The sequence below is a fragment of the Cucurbita pepo genome, chromosome LG18 (genome assembly GCF_002806865.2).
Source record: "Cucurbita pepo subsp. pepo cultivar mu-cu-16 chromosome LG18, ASM280686v2, whole genome shotgun sequence".
Taxonomy (NCBI): Eukaryota; Viridiplantae; Streptophyta; class Magnoliopsida; order Cucurbitales; family Cucurbitaceae; genus Cucurbita; species Cucurbita pepo.
In genome coordinates, this window is record NC_036655.1 from 6,330,543 (window position 1) to 6,348,753 (window position 18,211).

Consider the following 18,211-nt stretch of genomic DNA (forward strand, 5'->3'; position numbering starts at 1 on the left):
ACTTACCCATTATCTCTCTCTCTCAATGGTACCTTCTAGTATCATGAAGTATCACATGATGCCATTCCAATTGATGTGTATGGGTAGAAGAATTAAATTTCAAATGGGTGATTATGTGAGGTCCACATGGATTGGAGAGAGCAACCAGTGTAAGGATGCTGGATCTTGAAGGGGATAGATTGTGAGATCTCGCATGATCAAAGAAGGGAATGAGCACCAACGAAGATGTTGGGCCCTGAAAGGAGTGAATTGTGAGATCTCACGTCGATTGAGGTGAATGAAACATTTTTATAAGGGTGTGGAAACCTCTCACTAACCGACACATTTTAAAAACTTTAAGGGGAAGCTATGTATAGAACATGGGGTATTCGGTCGAGTAGTGTTTATATATATGTAAAGCTGGAAAGAAAATAACTTTTATTTGTTAATGATATTTAGTTTGAAATAATGAAGCTATGGATTGTAAACACATAAACAAGGAATCCTTTACCTCTAATACTATTATTTACTCAAATGATGAGATTAGTGAAGATGTAATGTCTTTAGGAGATATCGGGAATATAATCATTAACAAAACCTCTTTAAATGTAACCTTTGGAATAAAGTTTTAAAGCACATTATTTCAAATCTAATTAGACGTTGTTAATAGGTTGATTAGCTACGTGAGACTGTCTCTTGGCTCATAGGTCCCGATACAATGTTAGAATTCTAACTCTTCTAGAATGATTGCTCGGACTCTTCGGCTGTGAGCTTAAAATTTGTGATGGGCTATTTTGGAAGCAACATAGCCCAGGGTTGATTTGGCAAAAATGGGCCTATGTATATAACATAGTATGCTCCATTGATGGACTTCCTTTCATTGATTTATGTAGTTTGAGCTACTTTTTAAAGCAATTAACTTACAAATTGACTATATTGTCCTTTAATAATATAACATCATGATTGAGGTTCATGATCCTTAATCACAGCCTTAAAAAAAGTTTAATTTAAAAGAGACTTTTAACATAATGAGATGCTACATCAAAGCTTGAGGAGCATAATGATGGTTTAGACACACCTTTAACCAATTTGCAAAATCACCCCTCCAAAGTCCACAATTGCCATCAACAGGTGCCCAAGTAGCATATATTGTCCACTTTAGCCTGTTACTATCGTCGTTAGCATCAACTCTACTATGGAAAAGTTTAACACTTTTATAAAAAGGGGTGCGTTTCCCTGCTCGAACCAACAATATTATACCATTGTGGAGGTCCATGATTCCTAACAAGTTATGTTTTAATGGAGCCATGTCGTCCCCAGTCCTTTTTATCAAGATATAAGTTGTCCAAAGAAGCATGCTTTGGTTATTATGGCCTTTTCTTTTATGATCGAGAGGTGCTAAGTGGTGGCCCTTGGACAGCTCTTCCATGGAGACCTACCACTGCATCAGCTTTAGTTTTTTTGATGCTTAGCTCTACAGCTTCTGGTTTATATATGCGCCTGGATGTGACCTTTTCATTGCCCTTTATTTACCCCACAACTAAACTTTCTCTAAGCTAGCTCAGTTGCTTCATTCTGGACTCAAAATGGAACCCACAACCCCTTCGCCTGCACATCCTGAGACTATGGACATGCTTTCACGAGCATGGTGTAGTTTTGCAGTTCAAACTCTAAGCCCTGAGCTGCACCCTGAGAAATCTCTAGCTCTCTTAGACACCCCCATCAAGGATCGTTCAGATCCTTTTCCAGTGAGTACAACATTTCTTGTTTTCTGCCATTTGTTATGTTTCAGGAAGATCAAAGTAATCAATTATGGGATTTATTGATAGATTCAGAGAGTGCAGAAAACTGTAAAGATGGAAGCTGAAGATCATGTCAAATCCATACCACCATGGAAATCAAATGATATGAAGGTATCATGATTATAGTAAAATGATATGCTTGTTGAATTCATAAGCATCAATTTTTTTTTCTTTTCTTTTTCAGTCGTTTATATGGATGCAGCAAGCAATGCATCCGGAGTTGAACTACAGCAGTAATTTCAGAAAGAAATGGGTAAGTTTATGGTTCAACAAGTTTATAAATTCAGTGGCAAATCTAATATAAATTCACTGTCCTTGTAGTTTCAATGGAAAATCGTGCCATTCAAGAACTTGTCAATAAAGAAATGGCTAAGTAACATAAGACAGAGTCGAAAAGATGAAAATAGGCTTCAGAGGGCTGAAATTCATGCAGCTATATCCGTGGCTGGTGTAGCAGCTGCACTTGCAGCCATTGCAGCCGACACCTCAAGATCGAAGGATGACAACTCAGGCTGCGGTAGGGAGGCTGCTGTGGCTTCTGCAGCCGCTTTAGTGGCAGCACAGTGCGAACAAGTGGCCCAAGCAATGGGCGCCAAAAGGGAACAGCTTAGCAGTGTGATTGGGTCAGCCTTGAGCAGTACCACTGCCAGGGATATCCTCACGCTCACAGCTGCTGCTGCCACATGTAAAATATACTCATTCTGATATTCCAGCTTTGGAATCTTGTGTTGGGTTCATAATCAATGCCAAATCTTGTTCTTTCTTTTGCAGCCTTGAAAGGAGCAGCCACGCTTAAAGCAAGATCCGACTACAAAAACAAATCAACTGGAGGAGTTGCATCCGTGCTTCCTATAGAAGACAACCATGAGATTGAGATTGATTTCAATCTTGAAAAATCAAGATCCATGCTTGCTAAAGGTGTTCTTCTCAAAGTTGAGTCACCAAATGGTAAGAATATGCAGCTATTTCATTACATCAGAGAAAAATGACAGTCAAATCTTTATCTGCTTTTACTAAAAGATTGTATACCTTTTCTTTTTTCAGGAACGTACAAGAAGAGATCCATCTCCATTGTCCAACACAACGACACGAAAGTGATTCTGAAGATCAGAAAGCTCAATATGTTGAAGACCAAACAAGAAGGTACGTTCTGTTATAAGATCAATACTTATGAAGGCTTTGATTCTACAAGCTTTGACTAATTAACTGATGTATGCAGGTGTGGTGTTAGATATGTTCGTCGAGTTATATAGGGATGAAGATGCAGGCGCCATTGACGACGTCGATGAGGAGATTCATACATGTTATCTCATTGTTTTAATGACAAATAAGGGCACATTCAAGTTAGACATGGCGAATGATTATCATAAGTATAAGATATGGGCAACCACTATAATCAAATGCTCATGCTTTCTGCTCATTCTTTTACATGAGTATGAACCTTCGTGTCCTGATGTTATGGTGTTACTTCATGCATCTTACTGTGTTTCCTAAATTCAAAATTTGTAATTTAATTAGTACATATGTTCATCTTAAATTGTATGAGAATATTCTTTTAGCATCCACATTATTACTTTTTGTAATATGGTGCAATCATTGGCTCTGATACTATTTGTAACCCCCTAAGTCCACCGCTAATAGATATTATCTGCTTTGGCCCGTTACATATCGCCGTCAACCTCACATTTTTAAAACGTGTCTGCTAGGGAGAGGTTTCCACTCTTATAAAAAAATGTTTCGTTCTCCTCTCCAACCGATGTGGGATCTCATAATCCGTCCCCCTTCGGAGCCCAGCGTCTTTGCTGGCACTCGTTCCCCTTTTCCAATCGATGAGGGATCTCGTAACCCCCCCCCCCCCCCCCCCCCCCCCCCCCCCCCCCCCCCCCCCCCCCCCCCCCCCCCCCCCCCCCCCCCCCCCCCCCCCCCCCCCCCCCCCCCCCCCCCCCCCCCCCCCCCCCCCCCCCCCCCCCCCCCCCCCCCCCCCCCCCCCCCCCCCCCCCCCCCCCCCCCCCCCCCCCCCCCCCNCCCCCCCCAGGGCTTAACATCCTCGTTAGCACACCGCTTAGTGTCCATCCCCCTTCGGAGCTAAGCGTCCTTGATGGCACACTGCCCTATGTGTGCCTTTGATACCATTTGTAACTGCCCAAGCCCACCGCTAGCAAATATTGTCTTCTTTGGACTTTCCCTTTCGGGCTTCCCCTCAAGGTTTTTAAAAGGAGTCTTTTAGGATAAGGTTTCGACCTCCAATCGAGTTGGGATCTCACAATCCACCTCTCTTCAAGGCCCAACATCCTCGCTGGCACACCGCTCGGTGTCCTGTAGGGAGAGGTTTCACCTCCAATTGAGGTGGCATCTCAATAAAATCTTTCAGAAAGAAGAAAAGTGAACTCCAAGCCACTAAATAATTCTTATGTACATTGCTTCTACAAACCACAATGGCTGACCCATATTTACAGCAAATGAAGGTCAAAATCAAACTACTAACAATGAAGTAAGGATTCAATCAAGAAAGATGGAAACAAACATGAATAAGGTCCAAACAGTATCAGCATACACTCTCAGGGATTACATATTGATTAGCTACAGAAGAGAATGACCTGTGATAAGTTGATTACTGGAGCCCTCGCCTTTAATATCTGGCCAAGTGGTTCTGCAAGTTCCGGTTGACACAACGTGGAACTAAAGAGTGACATATATTCGGCGTTTCACGACAGAGATTGATTGATGGAAGTCTCTGGCAACAAAAGGAAACTCCCAGAGAAGTGTCGTCGACATGACACAACTCAAGCGATCGAAGCTGGGAGGTTAAGGGGGTAGCTTTTGATGGTGTCTCGTGAGAACGTTGGCCTATTGGAAGTAAAAAACTTGCTCTTGCAACTTCCTTAACGAGTGCTTTTTCAGGAAGCTTAACGAATGACACTATGCCATTGCGACAGAGCGGACAAGAAACTGAACCTGGAGGGCCACGAGAAATGGTTGTCCCGCAATTTGTAGAACAGAGGTATAAGGCACATCTAGTACAGAATTCATGATCACAACCTGCAGGACATTGGATTTCTTATCAACCCTTCAACAACCCCACATACCAAAAGACGTAATAGCTAGCTGGGCTGACTACAGAATCTAACACTTCAAAGTTCATTATGTTTGAAACATTGAAGTTCAAACTTCTGCTCATACTCAGCAAACTTGTTAAAACTTTAATAGAACAATTTAGCAACAGAAATGATGTTCACATAAATAAGTTGGGTTATGCAAGATGAGGAAATAAGAACATAATTCTCAAGTCAAGTATATGATATTGTTAAGTTAATCATATACCTTCGGCAGCTACCGTGCACTTCCTCTCTAAACAGACAACGCATGGATCCTGGCATCCAGGGGCAGACTTACTATTCCATCCATATTCTCTGCAAATGGATCCAAAAGGGATTCAGAATTCAATTTCACTCATCATGGCAGTAGAATGAACTACTGCATTCATCATTGTGTGAAGGATAAGCAGTAGAATGAACATAACGAATTCCAGTTACCTAGCAATTTGAACAATACTCATAAGGGGCAGAGATAGATAACGAGAAGGAATAAGTTTTGGCCGGCCTACAGGCTCTGTGGAGAGAATGTCCTCGAGCCAACTTTTATGCCATGAGCGAGCGACCATCAAAGGTGTCCAACTGTGTGAGAACAAGAAAAAAAAAGTTCAGTTTTACACAACCACTACTGCTATCAATTTTAGGAAATAGTTCGCTAATGAGTACCCAAGTAATTAAAAGAACCTAAGCTAATTTCTTATGTTCAGGAGGTGACCTGCTGTAACAGGATCCAAACATAAAGAAAGATTCAAGTTCACAGAGTACAAAGAATAAGCCAACTGTATATTACGTACCCATTTTCATTTTCAGTGGTCAGGCTGGCACCCCATGCAATCAAAAGCTACAAGAATAGAAAACAGTAAGCAATATCCTTTCAAAGAGAAAAAAATAATACGTTCATTTGATCCCATTTCCGATTCTTTTCCTTCAAGTGGAGTACATACTTTACAACATTTTGCATTACCACCGCATGCAGCATAATGAAGAGCTGTACTCCCAGGACCTACGAAAGTTGCAACAGACAGGCTGCTTATATCATCGCAAGGGATAAAAAATCAAACTGCTCAAGCACTCTTCACTTGCCCACAAAATAGAAGGACAAGGAAGCACATTTATAGAGGTAATGCCATAACTTTGTGATCATGTTTTGTTATTGTGAAACGAAAGAGTTATAAACATGTAAGATGGTGAATTAGAAAGGATAGTAGAAGGCTAACTTGGAAAAGAAGGTCTCAAGTTGATTTAGTGAAAGAGAAGACAAAAATTCAAAGGGAGAAACCTATTAGATCAATTACGGTTCCATCGCCTATAGTCACCTCAGAAACAGATGCCCCTAATTCCAGAAGTAACTGCACGCTTTCAGCTTGCGCATTAAGAGCCGCCATGTGTAGGGCGGTAATGCCTCCATCTGCTGATTGGTTGATAAACTGAGACAAGGCCCTGGAACACAAAATTATGATGTTAATGAACCATAGTAAGCATTTCAACCAGGAATTTTTTCATGAAGAGGAATTCAATATGTACTTATGATCAAACTCTGAGATTGGTTCTTCATTATCTCTTATTTGACTCATTATTTCCCTAAAATTCGGTATACTTGGAATATAATCAGCAAGAAGAAGCCTGATGCACCGGGAATGACCATTTGTAGCAGCTAGATGAAGTGCAGTGCCTCCATTCAAGTAATCTGCTTTATGGACCTAAAATGTGCAACAAATTTATGAATGACTAATAAGTTGCTCACATTATGAACGTGATAGCTAACATGAATGATAAATTACTCACGTTGGCTCCAAAAAGTACTAAAATCAAAACAACTTCCCAGTGACCATGTTGACAAGCTTGCATCAAAGCAGTCTGTGTACCGAAGTGTAAGGCAGGCAATGATGAACACAAGATACATACTGAATTTGAAGAAAGTGTAATACCTGACCCCTATAGTTCCTTAAATCAATGTCAACTCCAGACTGAAGCAAAAGATGGACTATCTGCAAACATGTAAGAACAAGCACAATGACAACAGCCTATAAGATTCTCTAATCTTAAAGGGAGTGTGTGAGATCCCACGTCAGTTGGGGAGGAGAACGAAGCATTCTTTATAAGGGTGTAGAAATCTCTCTTTAGCAGACGTGTTTTAAAAACCTTGATGGAAGCCCGAAGCTAGACACCAGGCGATGTGCCAGCGAGGAGGCTGAGTCCCGAAAGGGGTAGACACGAGACGGTGTGCCAGCAAGGACGCTGGGCTCAAAGGGGAGTGGATTGGGAGTCCCACATCAATTGGAGAAGGGAACGAGTGTCAACGAGGACGCTGGCCCCGAAGGAGGGTGGATTGAGGGGTCCCATGTCAATTGGAGAAGAGAACGAGTGCTAACGAGGGCTCCGTATGGGGGTGGATTGTGAGATCCTACATCGGTTGAGGAGGAGAACGAAACCCTCTCTTTATGAGGGTGTGGAAACCTCTTTATAGCATACGCATTTTAAAAACTTTGAGGAAAAGTCTAAAGAGAATCGATGAACTTAAGGCCGTTATAGAGTGAGACTAGCTTCAAAAATATTATGAGTCTGCATTTAAAGAGTGAAGTACCTCGTGATGGCCATGAGCAGCAGAGAAGTGGAGGGGGGAATTTCGAACACCAAAAGTTGAGTAGCGTGCCAACCGAGGATTACACTCCAACAAAGCCTGCGCTTCTTGAAAATCCCCATCTCTTGCAGCTGAAACTAAACGTTCCCCAGATGCAGAACATCCAAAGGAGTTTACCACAGCGCTTAAGAGTTTCATGGCATTCAAATGTTAAGAAACTAACAGCATCGAAGCTCCAGAAAACTCCTTAAAATGGAACTGAACATCAGAAAACTCCTTAAAGTATGGAAAAGCGACCTATCCATGCACCAATAAATATATATATATTCGTTTCAAGCAAACAAATAACAACCAAATTTGAAATCTCCAGACATCCAAAAGGGTTGGTTGCAACTGCTAGAATTCCACTAACCCAAGATTCACCAACCTAAGATAATGATAGACGAGTAAAAAGAAAGGAGAATATCTAGGTTCGAACCAGCATAACCTGTTTTGGGGCTAATGTATAAGACATTAACCAAATTTCGTGAACTCCGAGATGTCGGGAAGCAAAAAGTAGCTGATGAAATCAAAGCCAACCCAATTCCAAATACCCGATTTTCATCAATAACAAAAGAATCTCGGAACACGGACGCTGATTCAGAGAAAATGTAAGAAGCAATATTGAAACATACCAACAAGAAGTGTTTATGAGAAGTAACAGAGAAAGCACTTCCACCTGGAAATCTCTGCAACTTCTCAAAGAAGATAGCCTAAGAAGAAAGGAAAGGTACGATGATTATAGAAGAATGTAGCGACATTGAATCATAATTTCCATAAAAGAAAGAAGGGAATGTGAAGAAGAAATCCCAAGTGGGAAATTGTTTTAATGGAGACGATGACCTTTTCCTACACAGCCTGAAAGCGTGTCCCAATGATTAGACATTATGTTCAGTCAACTCGGTAGTTGAATCGTTGTTTTCCTCTCCAGGCGTTGTCCCACCATTTCAGTGCTTGCCTCCATTCATTCCTCCAAATGATTGCTTCCCTCCATTTCTGAGCTTCGCCAGTACTTATTCCTACCTCCAAGCTTTGTTGTTGAATGCCCAATCCAACATTTGGGCGCCAAGGTTTGTTCATACTGCTCGATGATGAGAGCACAAGGAAGGATGACCCGGTCTGCTCGATTTTTTTTTTTTTTTTTTTTTTTTNGACTAATTAATTATTTTTAGATTTTGAATATTAGCACGCTATATCATAATTATAATATATGATTTGTTAAGTTGAATTGGTGCATGCTTCTTGTTGATATTATTATAATTTTTAATAATTCAGGCATAATGTTTAAGTCAAGTTACATTTTATAAACTCTGATTACATAACAATGAAAGTTATAGTCTGATCCGATTTTAAAATTTTAATTTTGTGTTTAATAAATTTATTATTTATTCTTCATTTTAGTCTAATTTTCAATAAATGATTCAAAATTAAAAATAAATTTTATCTAATGAAATTTTAAATTCATCAAGTTTTAAAAACATTGAGTAGAAAAAAGAAAAAAAAAACTAAATAGACGTCAAATGAAACATTGTGTGGAAACCTATTTATAGGAGTATGATGTTGTAGGTAACAAGTCAAGTAGTGGAAACGTGTAACAACCCAAGTCCATACACAACGGGCCAAAGCGGACAATATCTATTCATAGTGTAACGGCCCACATCCACTAGCAGATATTGTCCCTCTTTTGGCTTTCGTTTCAGGCTTCCCCTCAAAGCTTTAAAACGCGTCTTCTAGGGCAAGGTTTCCACATCTTTATAAATTGTGATTTGTTCTCCTCCAAACCAACGTGGGACATAACAAAGAGTGAGCTTGGACTCTTACAAATAGTACCATAGTCAGACATCTGGCAGTGTGTTAGTAAGGATGCTAAGCTCCCAAGGGGTGGATTGACCGTTACAAACGGTATCATAGTCAGACACCGAGCGGTGTGTTAGTGAGGATGCTAAACCTTCAAGGGGGTGAATTGTGAGATCTACATCGATTGTAGAGGAGAACAAAGCATTTCCGAGCCATGGAAACATCTCTTAGCTAAAGATTTGTCAAAAAAAGACTACATGATTTAGTGAGGAGGTTGGGCATATGTGTTTGAATTTTACCAAATCCCTTTGAAATGTTTGATTAGGGAAACAAAGTCAAATTAGAAGGTGAGTTTCAAGTGCACCTGCTACATCGTTTGAAGTCACCACATTACATGAGCATCCGACACTTGTGCCACACCCACATGATTTAAATTTTGTTTTGATTCTAGTAGATACAACGTCACACAAAGTCAAAAGAAAGAAGCAGACAACAATGTGGAGACTCCCTTCTGTGCGCCTGATCTGTCTCTCAACTCCCAAATACACCCTTCGTTCACACCAAACCCAAGCCTTTAGCCTATGAAACTTCACCAAATCGAGTTGGGTTTTGCTCCATTAACATGGATTCACTGCTTCTGCAACTTAATGGCACTTTCTTCCCTTCACCACCACACCTACACCCTCCTCCTTCTCCTCCTCCTCCTTTGGCCTTCAACTTGGAAAACAAGATCCCTCCAAGTGTTCTTCTCATCATAATCATTCTAGCTATTGTCTTCTTCGTTTCTGGTTTGCTTCATCTCCTTATTAGATTCCTCTGGTCTCCTCCCCCATCGCAAACAGACCCTGAAAGTTCAGATGATGTCACTGCCTTTCAAGGCCAATTACAGCACCTCTTTCATCTTCATGACTCTGGGGTTGATCAGTCCTTCATTGATACCCTTCCTGTTTTCCATTACAAAGCCATTATTGGGTCCAAATCCCCATTTGACTGCGCTGTCTGTCTCTCTGAGTTTGAGCCAGAGGATAACCTCAGGCTGTTGCCAACATGCAGCCATGCTTTTCACACACAATGTATTGACACATGGCTTTTGTCTCACTCAACCTGCCCTCTCTGCAGATCTAGTTTGCTACCTGATCATTTCTCCCCTCACACCACTCGTGCACCAATTGTTCTTGTCCTTGAATCCGGGAGCGAGAGTTCTGTAAACAGAGAGGGTACAAATTCGATTTCTGGGTCAAATTCGCAAGTGGGTCTTGGTGGAAATGGTGAATTTGAGACAGGGGCGAGCGAGATTATGAAATTAGAGGATTCAAACCCAAGTGTAGTGACTGTAAAGCTTGGAAAATACAAAAACATCGATGCAGGGGAAGGTGGAAGTAGCGAGAACAAGAATGTGGATTCTCGTAGGTGTTTTTCAATGGGGGTTTTTGAATATGTAATGGACGAACATTCGTCTCTCAAAGTAGCCATTAGAAGAAACCCAGTGAAGAAGCATCCAAGCAGGAAGCCAGCTCTGCCGTCGACGCCTGGTTACAGAGCAGCCATGTCCGAATGCGACTGCGAATCCAGAAGAGAGTTCAAAATCAGTGGGATTGAAGCTATTGGGGAAGTGAAAAAGGAAGAGATTACTGATACAAACAACAACAAAATGGAGAGTTTCTCTGTATCGAAGATTTGGCTGAGAGGAAAAACCCAGAGAGAATCGGCCGCAGATTCTTCAAGAAGGGCAGTTTCATTACGGTTTCCGATTCAGAGCAACCGTGGGAATCTCTCAGAGATGGACGTTTGGAGGTGGGAAAATGACATCGGAGACGAAGAAAACCAGCGGCGTACCAGCTTCGAATCTGAACTGAATCAATCTTTTGCGAAGAGGACGTTACAATGGCTGATGGGAGGAAGACAAAACAAGGCGACACACTTAGAATCATCATCTTCCTCCTCTGTTTCAAATATCTAATTCTCTTCTGTCCATTTTTTTTTTCTTTAAATTTTATTAAATATCTACGTGGAATATCCTTGAAAGAAAATATAAATATTTTAATGATTTCGGGGCTCTAAAACAATAATGACTGAAATTAATACGGTCACTGCTGATGCCCCGAAACGCAAGGCATTGTCACTTGCAATTTTTGTGATTTTTATGTTAAATTCTATGATTTAAATTTAATTTCAACTCAATTTCTATAATTAAAAAAAAAAAAAAATATCATGATTCAACGATTATATTTTTTTAAATCTATTATAAATTATCCCCCACTAAAACGATTTAGATATTAAATCATTAAATAAATTATAAAAAAAATTGAAACTCGCATAGTTGAACTAAAAAAATATATTATTATATCAAATATCTTCGTAGTTGATATATATTTAATTAAAAAAATAATGAAACTACGTATTTGTTGATTATTATTATTATTATTTTTATTATTTGTATTCACATGGTTGACTTTATTAGATCGTAGTTTTAATAAAATTTAGGAAATAAATTGAAACTTTAAAATTATAAGGAGCAATATATATATATATTTACTGAAGAACAGGCCCAAAGGGCTCAGGGGAAGATTGGATTGGGCCTGTTGAAATATAAATGGGCCTTATTTATTCAACATCTTGTTGGAGAGAAGTAGCAGTATCACATGGCGGCTTGAATGATATTTTTCAATGCAAATTACGCCAATATAAAATAGATAGTGTCTGAAAAAGCACGCAACTAGAATTAGATTTTTCATTAAAAAAATGAAAACCCAGAAAAAGAATTAAAGAAGCGAGACTAATGGTCTTTAAGATCTCGCCATTTTGTTTTTTTTTATTTATCATTCTTAAGATCCGAACTTAACAAAATAATTGTTAAGTAGATGATTAGCTTAAATTTAATACTAAAATGGATTTGTTAAATAGAGATGATTATGTGTTCTTTATGTGGGTCATCAAATTAAAAATAGGGAAGCAAGATCCAAGGATGTGAGGTAATGATTTGACCATTGCAGAATGTTTGGGGCTGATTGAGGAGAACCCACATGACAAAAAAAAATGACTGAGCGAGCTGCAAGAAGTTCAACCAAATGAGTCAAGAGGGGGAGTATAAAAGTCCAAAATAATCACTGTTATTGGTAGGAACTGGAGGCGGTGTGGTTCCCTTCTACAGAATGATGGTCTAGTCCAGTCACGTGTTGTTTCGGCGGTATATAATTGAATGGTTCGATTCCTCTTTGGTTGGCTTGCCCATATTTTCATTTCTTCTTCCGATCTTCTCACCAAACAACTTTAATTCCTCGTTGAATTACGGATTGCCTCAATACCAAACAAACCTAGCTCGTTTCTCCTCTTCCTCTCTCTTTTTCTTTCTCTGTGCTTCTCCGATAGCTTCTGAGGAAATGGAGGGTTCTATTTGACACCATACGCCTGCTTTTTTGATGGGTCATTGAGGATTTTACGTTTCAGCTTCTATCTTTTGTTTATGGGCATGGAATTGAGAAACTACAAGCTTGTTAGGTGATTCTTTCTTCTTCCTTTGTTTCTTAGAATGTGCCATATTGATAGCGTTTATTATTGATGAGCTGAATCTGTTAGTCGATTGGAAACATTGGAAATCTTGAAGTTTATGGGACCTTTTTTGCTTTCTTGTTGAGAAATGTGGTGGGATCTCAAGTTTTTTTGTTAGAGAACAATAGAACTCTGCAAGATCATCTGGCCTGTAATACTAGGTCTCTTTTTTACTTGCTTAGTTCAATTGGGTAGGAGTGATAAACGTAAGCTACTTCAACTAGTTCTAGAACTTTGATTGTGTGGCGTAGCTCTAAAACTTTGATTTCTTGTGTTGGAACCATATAATCACTATGTTCCTATGTAATTATTTATAGACTGTTGTATAACTATTATGGCTACAATTTGTGTTCCTGAAATCAACAGGTTTTATTCTGATCACAAAAAGCATAAGGAATCTGCCATTGGAAGCAGCAACAATGAAGCAATGCAACTTGAGAAGTCATCATCAAAATACTATATTCCGTCGTCGACATTCTTAATGCCTGACAATGGACTAGGGGGAATCAAAAGTAAATTCACTGAAACTTTTAAAACTGAGAAGTCTAAGGTGTTTCCGGAGGACTATGAACCATGGAGCAAAAGAATACTAGACCCTGGTAGCAAAATTGTTTTGAAATGGAACCGAGTGTTCATATGCTCGTGCTTATTGGCACTCTTTGTCGACCCGCTATATCTTTACTTGCCTGCTTTTAATGGGAATGGGCAATCCCAATGCGTGAGGACAGACTGGAAATTGCGAATTGTTGTGACTTGTTTCCGGACTGTTGCAGATTTTTTCTATCTTCTGCACATGATTATAAAGTTTAGAACAGCTTATGTTGCTCCTAGCTCTCGAGTTTTTGGGAGAGGCGAGCTTGTGATGGATCCAAAGATGATAGCAAAGAGGTATATTAGATCTGATTTTTTCATCGATCTAATTGCCACCCTGCCTCTCCCTCAGGTACCTCATTCAGACTTCCATTCCTCAACCTTTGACTTTATATTTGGTGCACTGTGTCTTTAATTTTCTTAGGCCATGCTAACCATCACATACTTGTGTCGATGCATTAACAAAATGGTAGAACATCTTTCTCAGCCTGCTTCTTAACAATTAGAGTTCCACTTGGTCTAATATTTATCTTCAATCTGGTCTATTGAAGTCTATATAGAATTTTATGTTCAAAGGGTGGATGAACTTGTTTGTACGACTATCGTTCTCTAGGCCTCAAAATTACATCAAATAACTAGCCTTTTTTGTTTTTTTGGATATTTGTAAGTTCCGAGTTTTGCACTTCAACTATTTTCATGGGATACCTGACCCTACTACATTTGATTGTCAAGTAACTCGTAGGATATTGTAAAAGTTAATAGGAAATTAAGTGGGGTTGCCCCTTTAGATGTAGAGATATGTGATTTTAGAATTTTGACAGAGACTTGTAACTGCCTCTTCCATGCAGATTGTCATCTGGTTCATCATACCTGCAACAAGGAGTCGTCTAACGGATCATAAAAACAATGCTCTTGCACTTATTGTTCTGCTTCAATATATTCCGAGATTGTATTTGATTTTCCCATTAAGTTCAGAAATCATCAAAGCAAATGGAGTTGTTACAAAGACAGCTTGGGCAGGAGCTGCTTATAATCTTCTACTCTATATGTTGGCTAGCCATGTAACTCTCTCATCTCTATCTCTCTGTCCGATCTGAGATATAAATATGTAAACGTCTTTGCGGGGATTTCCAATTCGTATTCTTTTATTTTGATTTTTGGCAGGTTTTAGGTGCTGCATGGTATTTGCTGTCGGTTGATAGATATACGTCATGCTGGAAATCATTTTGTAGGAAGAAAGAATACAATACACTGGAATGCAACCTAACTTTTTTTGATTGCGATACATTTAACCATAATGACCGCGATACATGGGCAAATAGTACACTTGTTTTTGAAAAATGTGGCCCGAAAGGAATTTTCAAGTATGGCATTTTTGGGCAAGCAATGTCGAAGAATGTCGTCTCTTCAAGCTTTATTGAAAAGTACTTCTATTGTTTGTGGTGGGGCTTGCAAAACCTGAGGTACGATTTCCTTTTTCTTTATATTTAACTTCTCAGTATAGTGTCCTTAACTGTAGCAGCTAGAACTCTCTTTCCCTTTAGAGGTAGAACCAATAAATATTTCGTATGAAATTGTTCCCCGGGCTATAGTTTTCTCCCTGTGGTTAGGAAAGCGTTATTTGGATCAAATGATGTTGCTTGTTATTTACTTCTCCAACTTTTGCTTGTAAAAGCTGCCCTTCCCTAAGGCTTTTACTATAAAGTATTTTCGGGTTTAGTTTGTCTTATTACCCACCCTTACATGAAAAAGATCTCTGGTGATCCAAGAGGAGACTTGAAAGTTCTCAAGTATCTATATGTATGTAAGCGATTTATTTCTGATCTCAAAAGGAGCTATGAATCACTATTTGAATATGGAAATTAGCATTTACTACTGTGAGATTCCACATTGGTTGGAGAGAATAACGAAGCATTCCTTGTCAGTGTGTGGAAATCTCTCCCTGGTAAACGCGTTCTAAAACTTGAGGGAAAGCCTGGAAGGGAAAGCCTAAAGAGGACAATATCTGCTAGTGGTGGGTTTGGGTTATTACAAATGGTATCAGAGCCAAACACTGGGCAGTGTGCCAGCGAGGACGCTGGGTCCCCAAGGGAGGTGGATTATGAGATCCCACGTTGGCTGGAGAAGAGAACAAAGCATTCCTTGTAAGGGTGTGGAAACCTCTCTCTAGTAGACACGTTTTAAAACCTTGAGGGAAAGTCCAAAGAGGACAATATCTGCTAGCAGTGGGCTTGAGCTGTTACAACTCTAGATGCAAATGAGTTGCCTTCTGTTGAATGAATTTGACTCGTGAATTGATCTTGAACATTGTACGGATTACATGCTTTTTTCTGCTAATTGAAAGTTTTTGTTGTGAACTTTGTAACACGTGAAAACCTATGGACTTGTTATCAAATTGTTTGGACAATTGTATAGGACGCTCAGCATAGGTTCTGCACTGACTAGTTAGCTGGCAGACTAGCACAACATGTTGTATGATCCATTCTTGTCTTACAATAGATGGTTCTTTAATTCTTCACTTTTTTTTTCTTGAAAATACTTAAATAACTTCTGGCTTATTTTGTCAGTTCATATGGACAGAATTTGGAAACAACCACTTTTATGGGTGAGACACTGTTTGCTGTGCTCATTGCCATTGTAGGCCTTGTATTATTTGCCCATCTTATCGGAAACATGCAGGTTAGACTAAAAACTCGTATATATATATTTGCTTGCTGATTCTTGTTCCTCTCATATTTGATTGTTGAGTTCATAAAAGGAAGGAAAATGGTTGATTTTATTGCCTTTCCTTGACATGCCCTCTATATGGCCAGAATCCTTTGATTACTTGTCTCACCATATCTTTTGATGTAGACGTATCTGCAATCCCTCACTGTGAGGCGTGAAGAATGGAGACTAAAGCAAAGAGACACTGAAGAGTGGATGAGACATCGTCAACTCCCTGAAGACTTGAAACGACGAGTTCGACGTTTTGTACAATATAAGTGGGTAGCAACTCAAGGAGTGGATGAAGAAGTCATCTTGCAAAGCTTGCCTGCTGATCTTCGACGTGATATTCAGTGCCACCTATGTCTAGATCTTGTCCGACGAGTATGATTCTCTTGCATACTTGTTCTTTATTTTTATACAGAGCCAAAGGCTGAGAAGTTTGAACTAGCTCTTGTTTCTCAGCTGGTGTTATTGAGCCACACAATAATCTAGGTTCTTACAAGAAGGAATCAGAAGTTCTTCCTGGTTGATTATTCGTTAAAAGTGGTTTAAAATACACTAATTGAGTTGCCATCTTCGACTCGCTAAGTATATTGAAGCACTTTTCGCCTCCTGTTTTGCAGGTTCCGTTCTTCGCACAGATGGATGATCAGCTACTTGATGCAATATGTGAACGCCTGATCTCCTCCTTGAGCACTGAAGGTACTTATATTGTACGGGAGGGGGACCCAGTGACAGAGATGTTGTTTGTCATACGAGGCAGATTGGAGAGCTCTACCACAAATGGAGGCCGCTCTGGTTTCTTTAACTCCATAACATTACGTCCTGGAGACTTTTGTGGGGAGGAGCTACTTTCTTGGGCTTTGCTTCCAAAATCAACCACCAACTTGCCCTCCTCAACTAGAACAGTCAGAGCGCTCAACGAAGTCGAAGCTTTTGCACTCCGCGCCGAAGATCTTAAATTTGTGGCCAACCAATTTAGACGTCTGCACAGTAAAAAATTGCAGCACACGTTCCGCTTTTACTCTCACCATTGGAGAACATGGGCAGCTTGCTTTATTCAAGCTGCTTGGCGTCGCCATAAGAAAAGGATGATGGCAAAAGATCTGTTAATGAAGGAATCATTTGCGTTACCAGAAGAAGTGGCAGATGGAACTAGCCAAGGAGGAGAAGGATTCTCTGTTGTTTCACATCCATCTCAGGCTAAAATGTTTCTGGATGTAGCCTTACTAGCTTCAAGGTTTGCTGCAAACACACGGAGAGGCGCTCAGAGAATGAAAGATGACTTGCCGAAGTTACAAAAACCCGATGAACCTGACTTTTCCATTGAGCCAGATAGATAAACAGTTTTCAGTCAGTGTTATCAAATAGCTAGATTGCTCTTTAAGAAGGGTGAAATCTATTTCAGATGAGCATCCTTTTTTCCATCATCTGGTACTTCGGACCTTACGGAGACCTTACGGGGGCTTGCTTCAATCCAATGCTTAGATGAGCCAGGGATGCAACGTCACAAACCGTGCATTAATGTCGTAACCAGTAAGTTAGTCTCATTAGAATATGATCTTATAGACAGTACTTGTGTTCGTTGGATGGTTAAACAAGCTGCTGCAAACGTAGCTGCATGTTATACTTCACCAGAGAGTATATTATATACAGTGCCTCAGGCAGATATTTGTTGACCACAGAAACTTGATTTCTTTCACTAGACGGTGCCGAGACAGAGCTATGCAGGGATGAGGCTGCTGGTGGACTAGAAAACTTGTATTACATACATTTTTGTCATTTGTTTTGATTAAAACTTTCCAACTTTATGAATTATCCTCAGTTTTGATTTCCAGCGTAGTATGTAGCTGAAAATGCACATATATGGCAACATTGCCGTGGATACAAGAGTTTGTAAAGGTATCCAGTTCAGGTGCTCCTGGCTTTATTAATATACAACAGACAATGATTCAGTTCATATCTCGAAGTTATATCGTAAGAACATTAGGTGGGGAGCTTTGTTCAAACACTTTTTATGGGCATCGCCAAATCGCTTAATTTTGTGTGGATACGAATGAAAACGGAAGAAA

At 39.8% G+C, this 18,211-nt stretch overlaps 4 protein-coding genes across 4 annotated transcripts; 3 read left to right on the top strand and 1 right to left on the bottom strand.

Moving 5' to 3' along the window:
* The first annotated feature begins 1,525 nt into the window (after nucleotides 1-1,525).
* On the top strand, nucleotides 1,526-3,303 carry LOC111779868 (VAN3-binding protein-like). Its single transcript, XM_023660045.1, has 7 exons — nucleotides 1,526-1,727; nucleotides 1,809-1,892; nucleotides 1,966-2,034; nucleotides 2,103-2,466; nucleotides 2,553-2,729; nucleotides 2,826-2,924; nucleotides 3,001-3,303. Exons 1-7 carry the CDS (start codon nucleotides 1,566-1,568, stop codon nucleotides 3,273-3,275), a joined length of 1,230 nt encoding a protein of 409 aa, XP_023515813.1. The 5' UTR covers nucleotides 1,526-1,565; the 3' UTR covers nucleotides 3,276-3,303.
* LOC111779865 (probable E3 ubiquitin-protein ligase XBOS32) lies at nucleotides 2,544-8,605 on the bottom strand. Its single transcript, XM_023660041.1, has 12 exons — nucleotides 7,458-8,605; nucleotides 6,802-6,861; nucleotides 6,659-6,730; nucleotides 6,398-6,573; nucleotides 6,153-6,313; nucleotides 5,818-5,876; nucleotides 5,668-5,714; nucleotides 5,315-5,455; nucleotides 5,103-5,191; nucleotides 4,379-4,820; nucleotides 2,811-2,881; nucleotides 2,544-2,630 (listed from the first exon to the last, which is right to left on the bottom strand). The coding sequence occupies exons 1-10, from the start codon at nucleotides 7,650-7,652 to the stop codon at nucleotides 4,411-4,413; spliced, it is 1,410 nt and encodes a 469-aa protein (XP_023515809.1). The 5' UTR covers nucleotides 7,653-8,605; the 3' UTR covers nucleotides 2,544-2,630; nucleotides 2,811-2,881; nucleotides 4,379-4,410.
* A 1,007-nt stretch (nucleotides 8,606-9,612) lies between these two features.
* Nucleotides 9,613-11,250, top strand: LOC111779866 (RING-H2 finger protein ATL13-like). Its single transcript, XM_023660043.1, has one exon. The coding sequence runs from the start codon at nucleotides 9,913-9,915 to the stop codon at nucleotides 11,248-11,250; it is 1,338 nt and encodes a 445-aa protein (XP_023515811.1). The 5' UTR covers nucleotides 9,613-9,912.
* Nucleotides 11,251-12,412: 1,162 nt separating this feature from the next.
* Nucleotides 12,413-18,099, top strand: LOC111779860 (cyclic nucleotide-gated ion channel 17-like). The gene is made up of 7 exons (XM_023660037.1): nucleotides 12,413-12,788; nucleotides 13,206-13,782; nucleotides 14,279-14,491; nucleotides 14,595-14,893; nucleotides 15,998-16,109; nucleotides 16,284-16,520; nucleotides 16,763-18,099. Exons 1-7 carry the CDS (start codon nucleotides 12,754-12,756, stop codon nucleotides 17,480-17,482), a joined length of 2,193 nt encoding a protein of 730 aa, XP_023515805.1. The 5' UTR covers nucleotides 12,413-12,753; the 3' UTR covers nucleotides 17,483-18,099.
* Nucleotides 18,100-18,211: the final 112 nt, after the last annotated feature.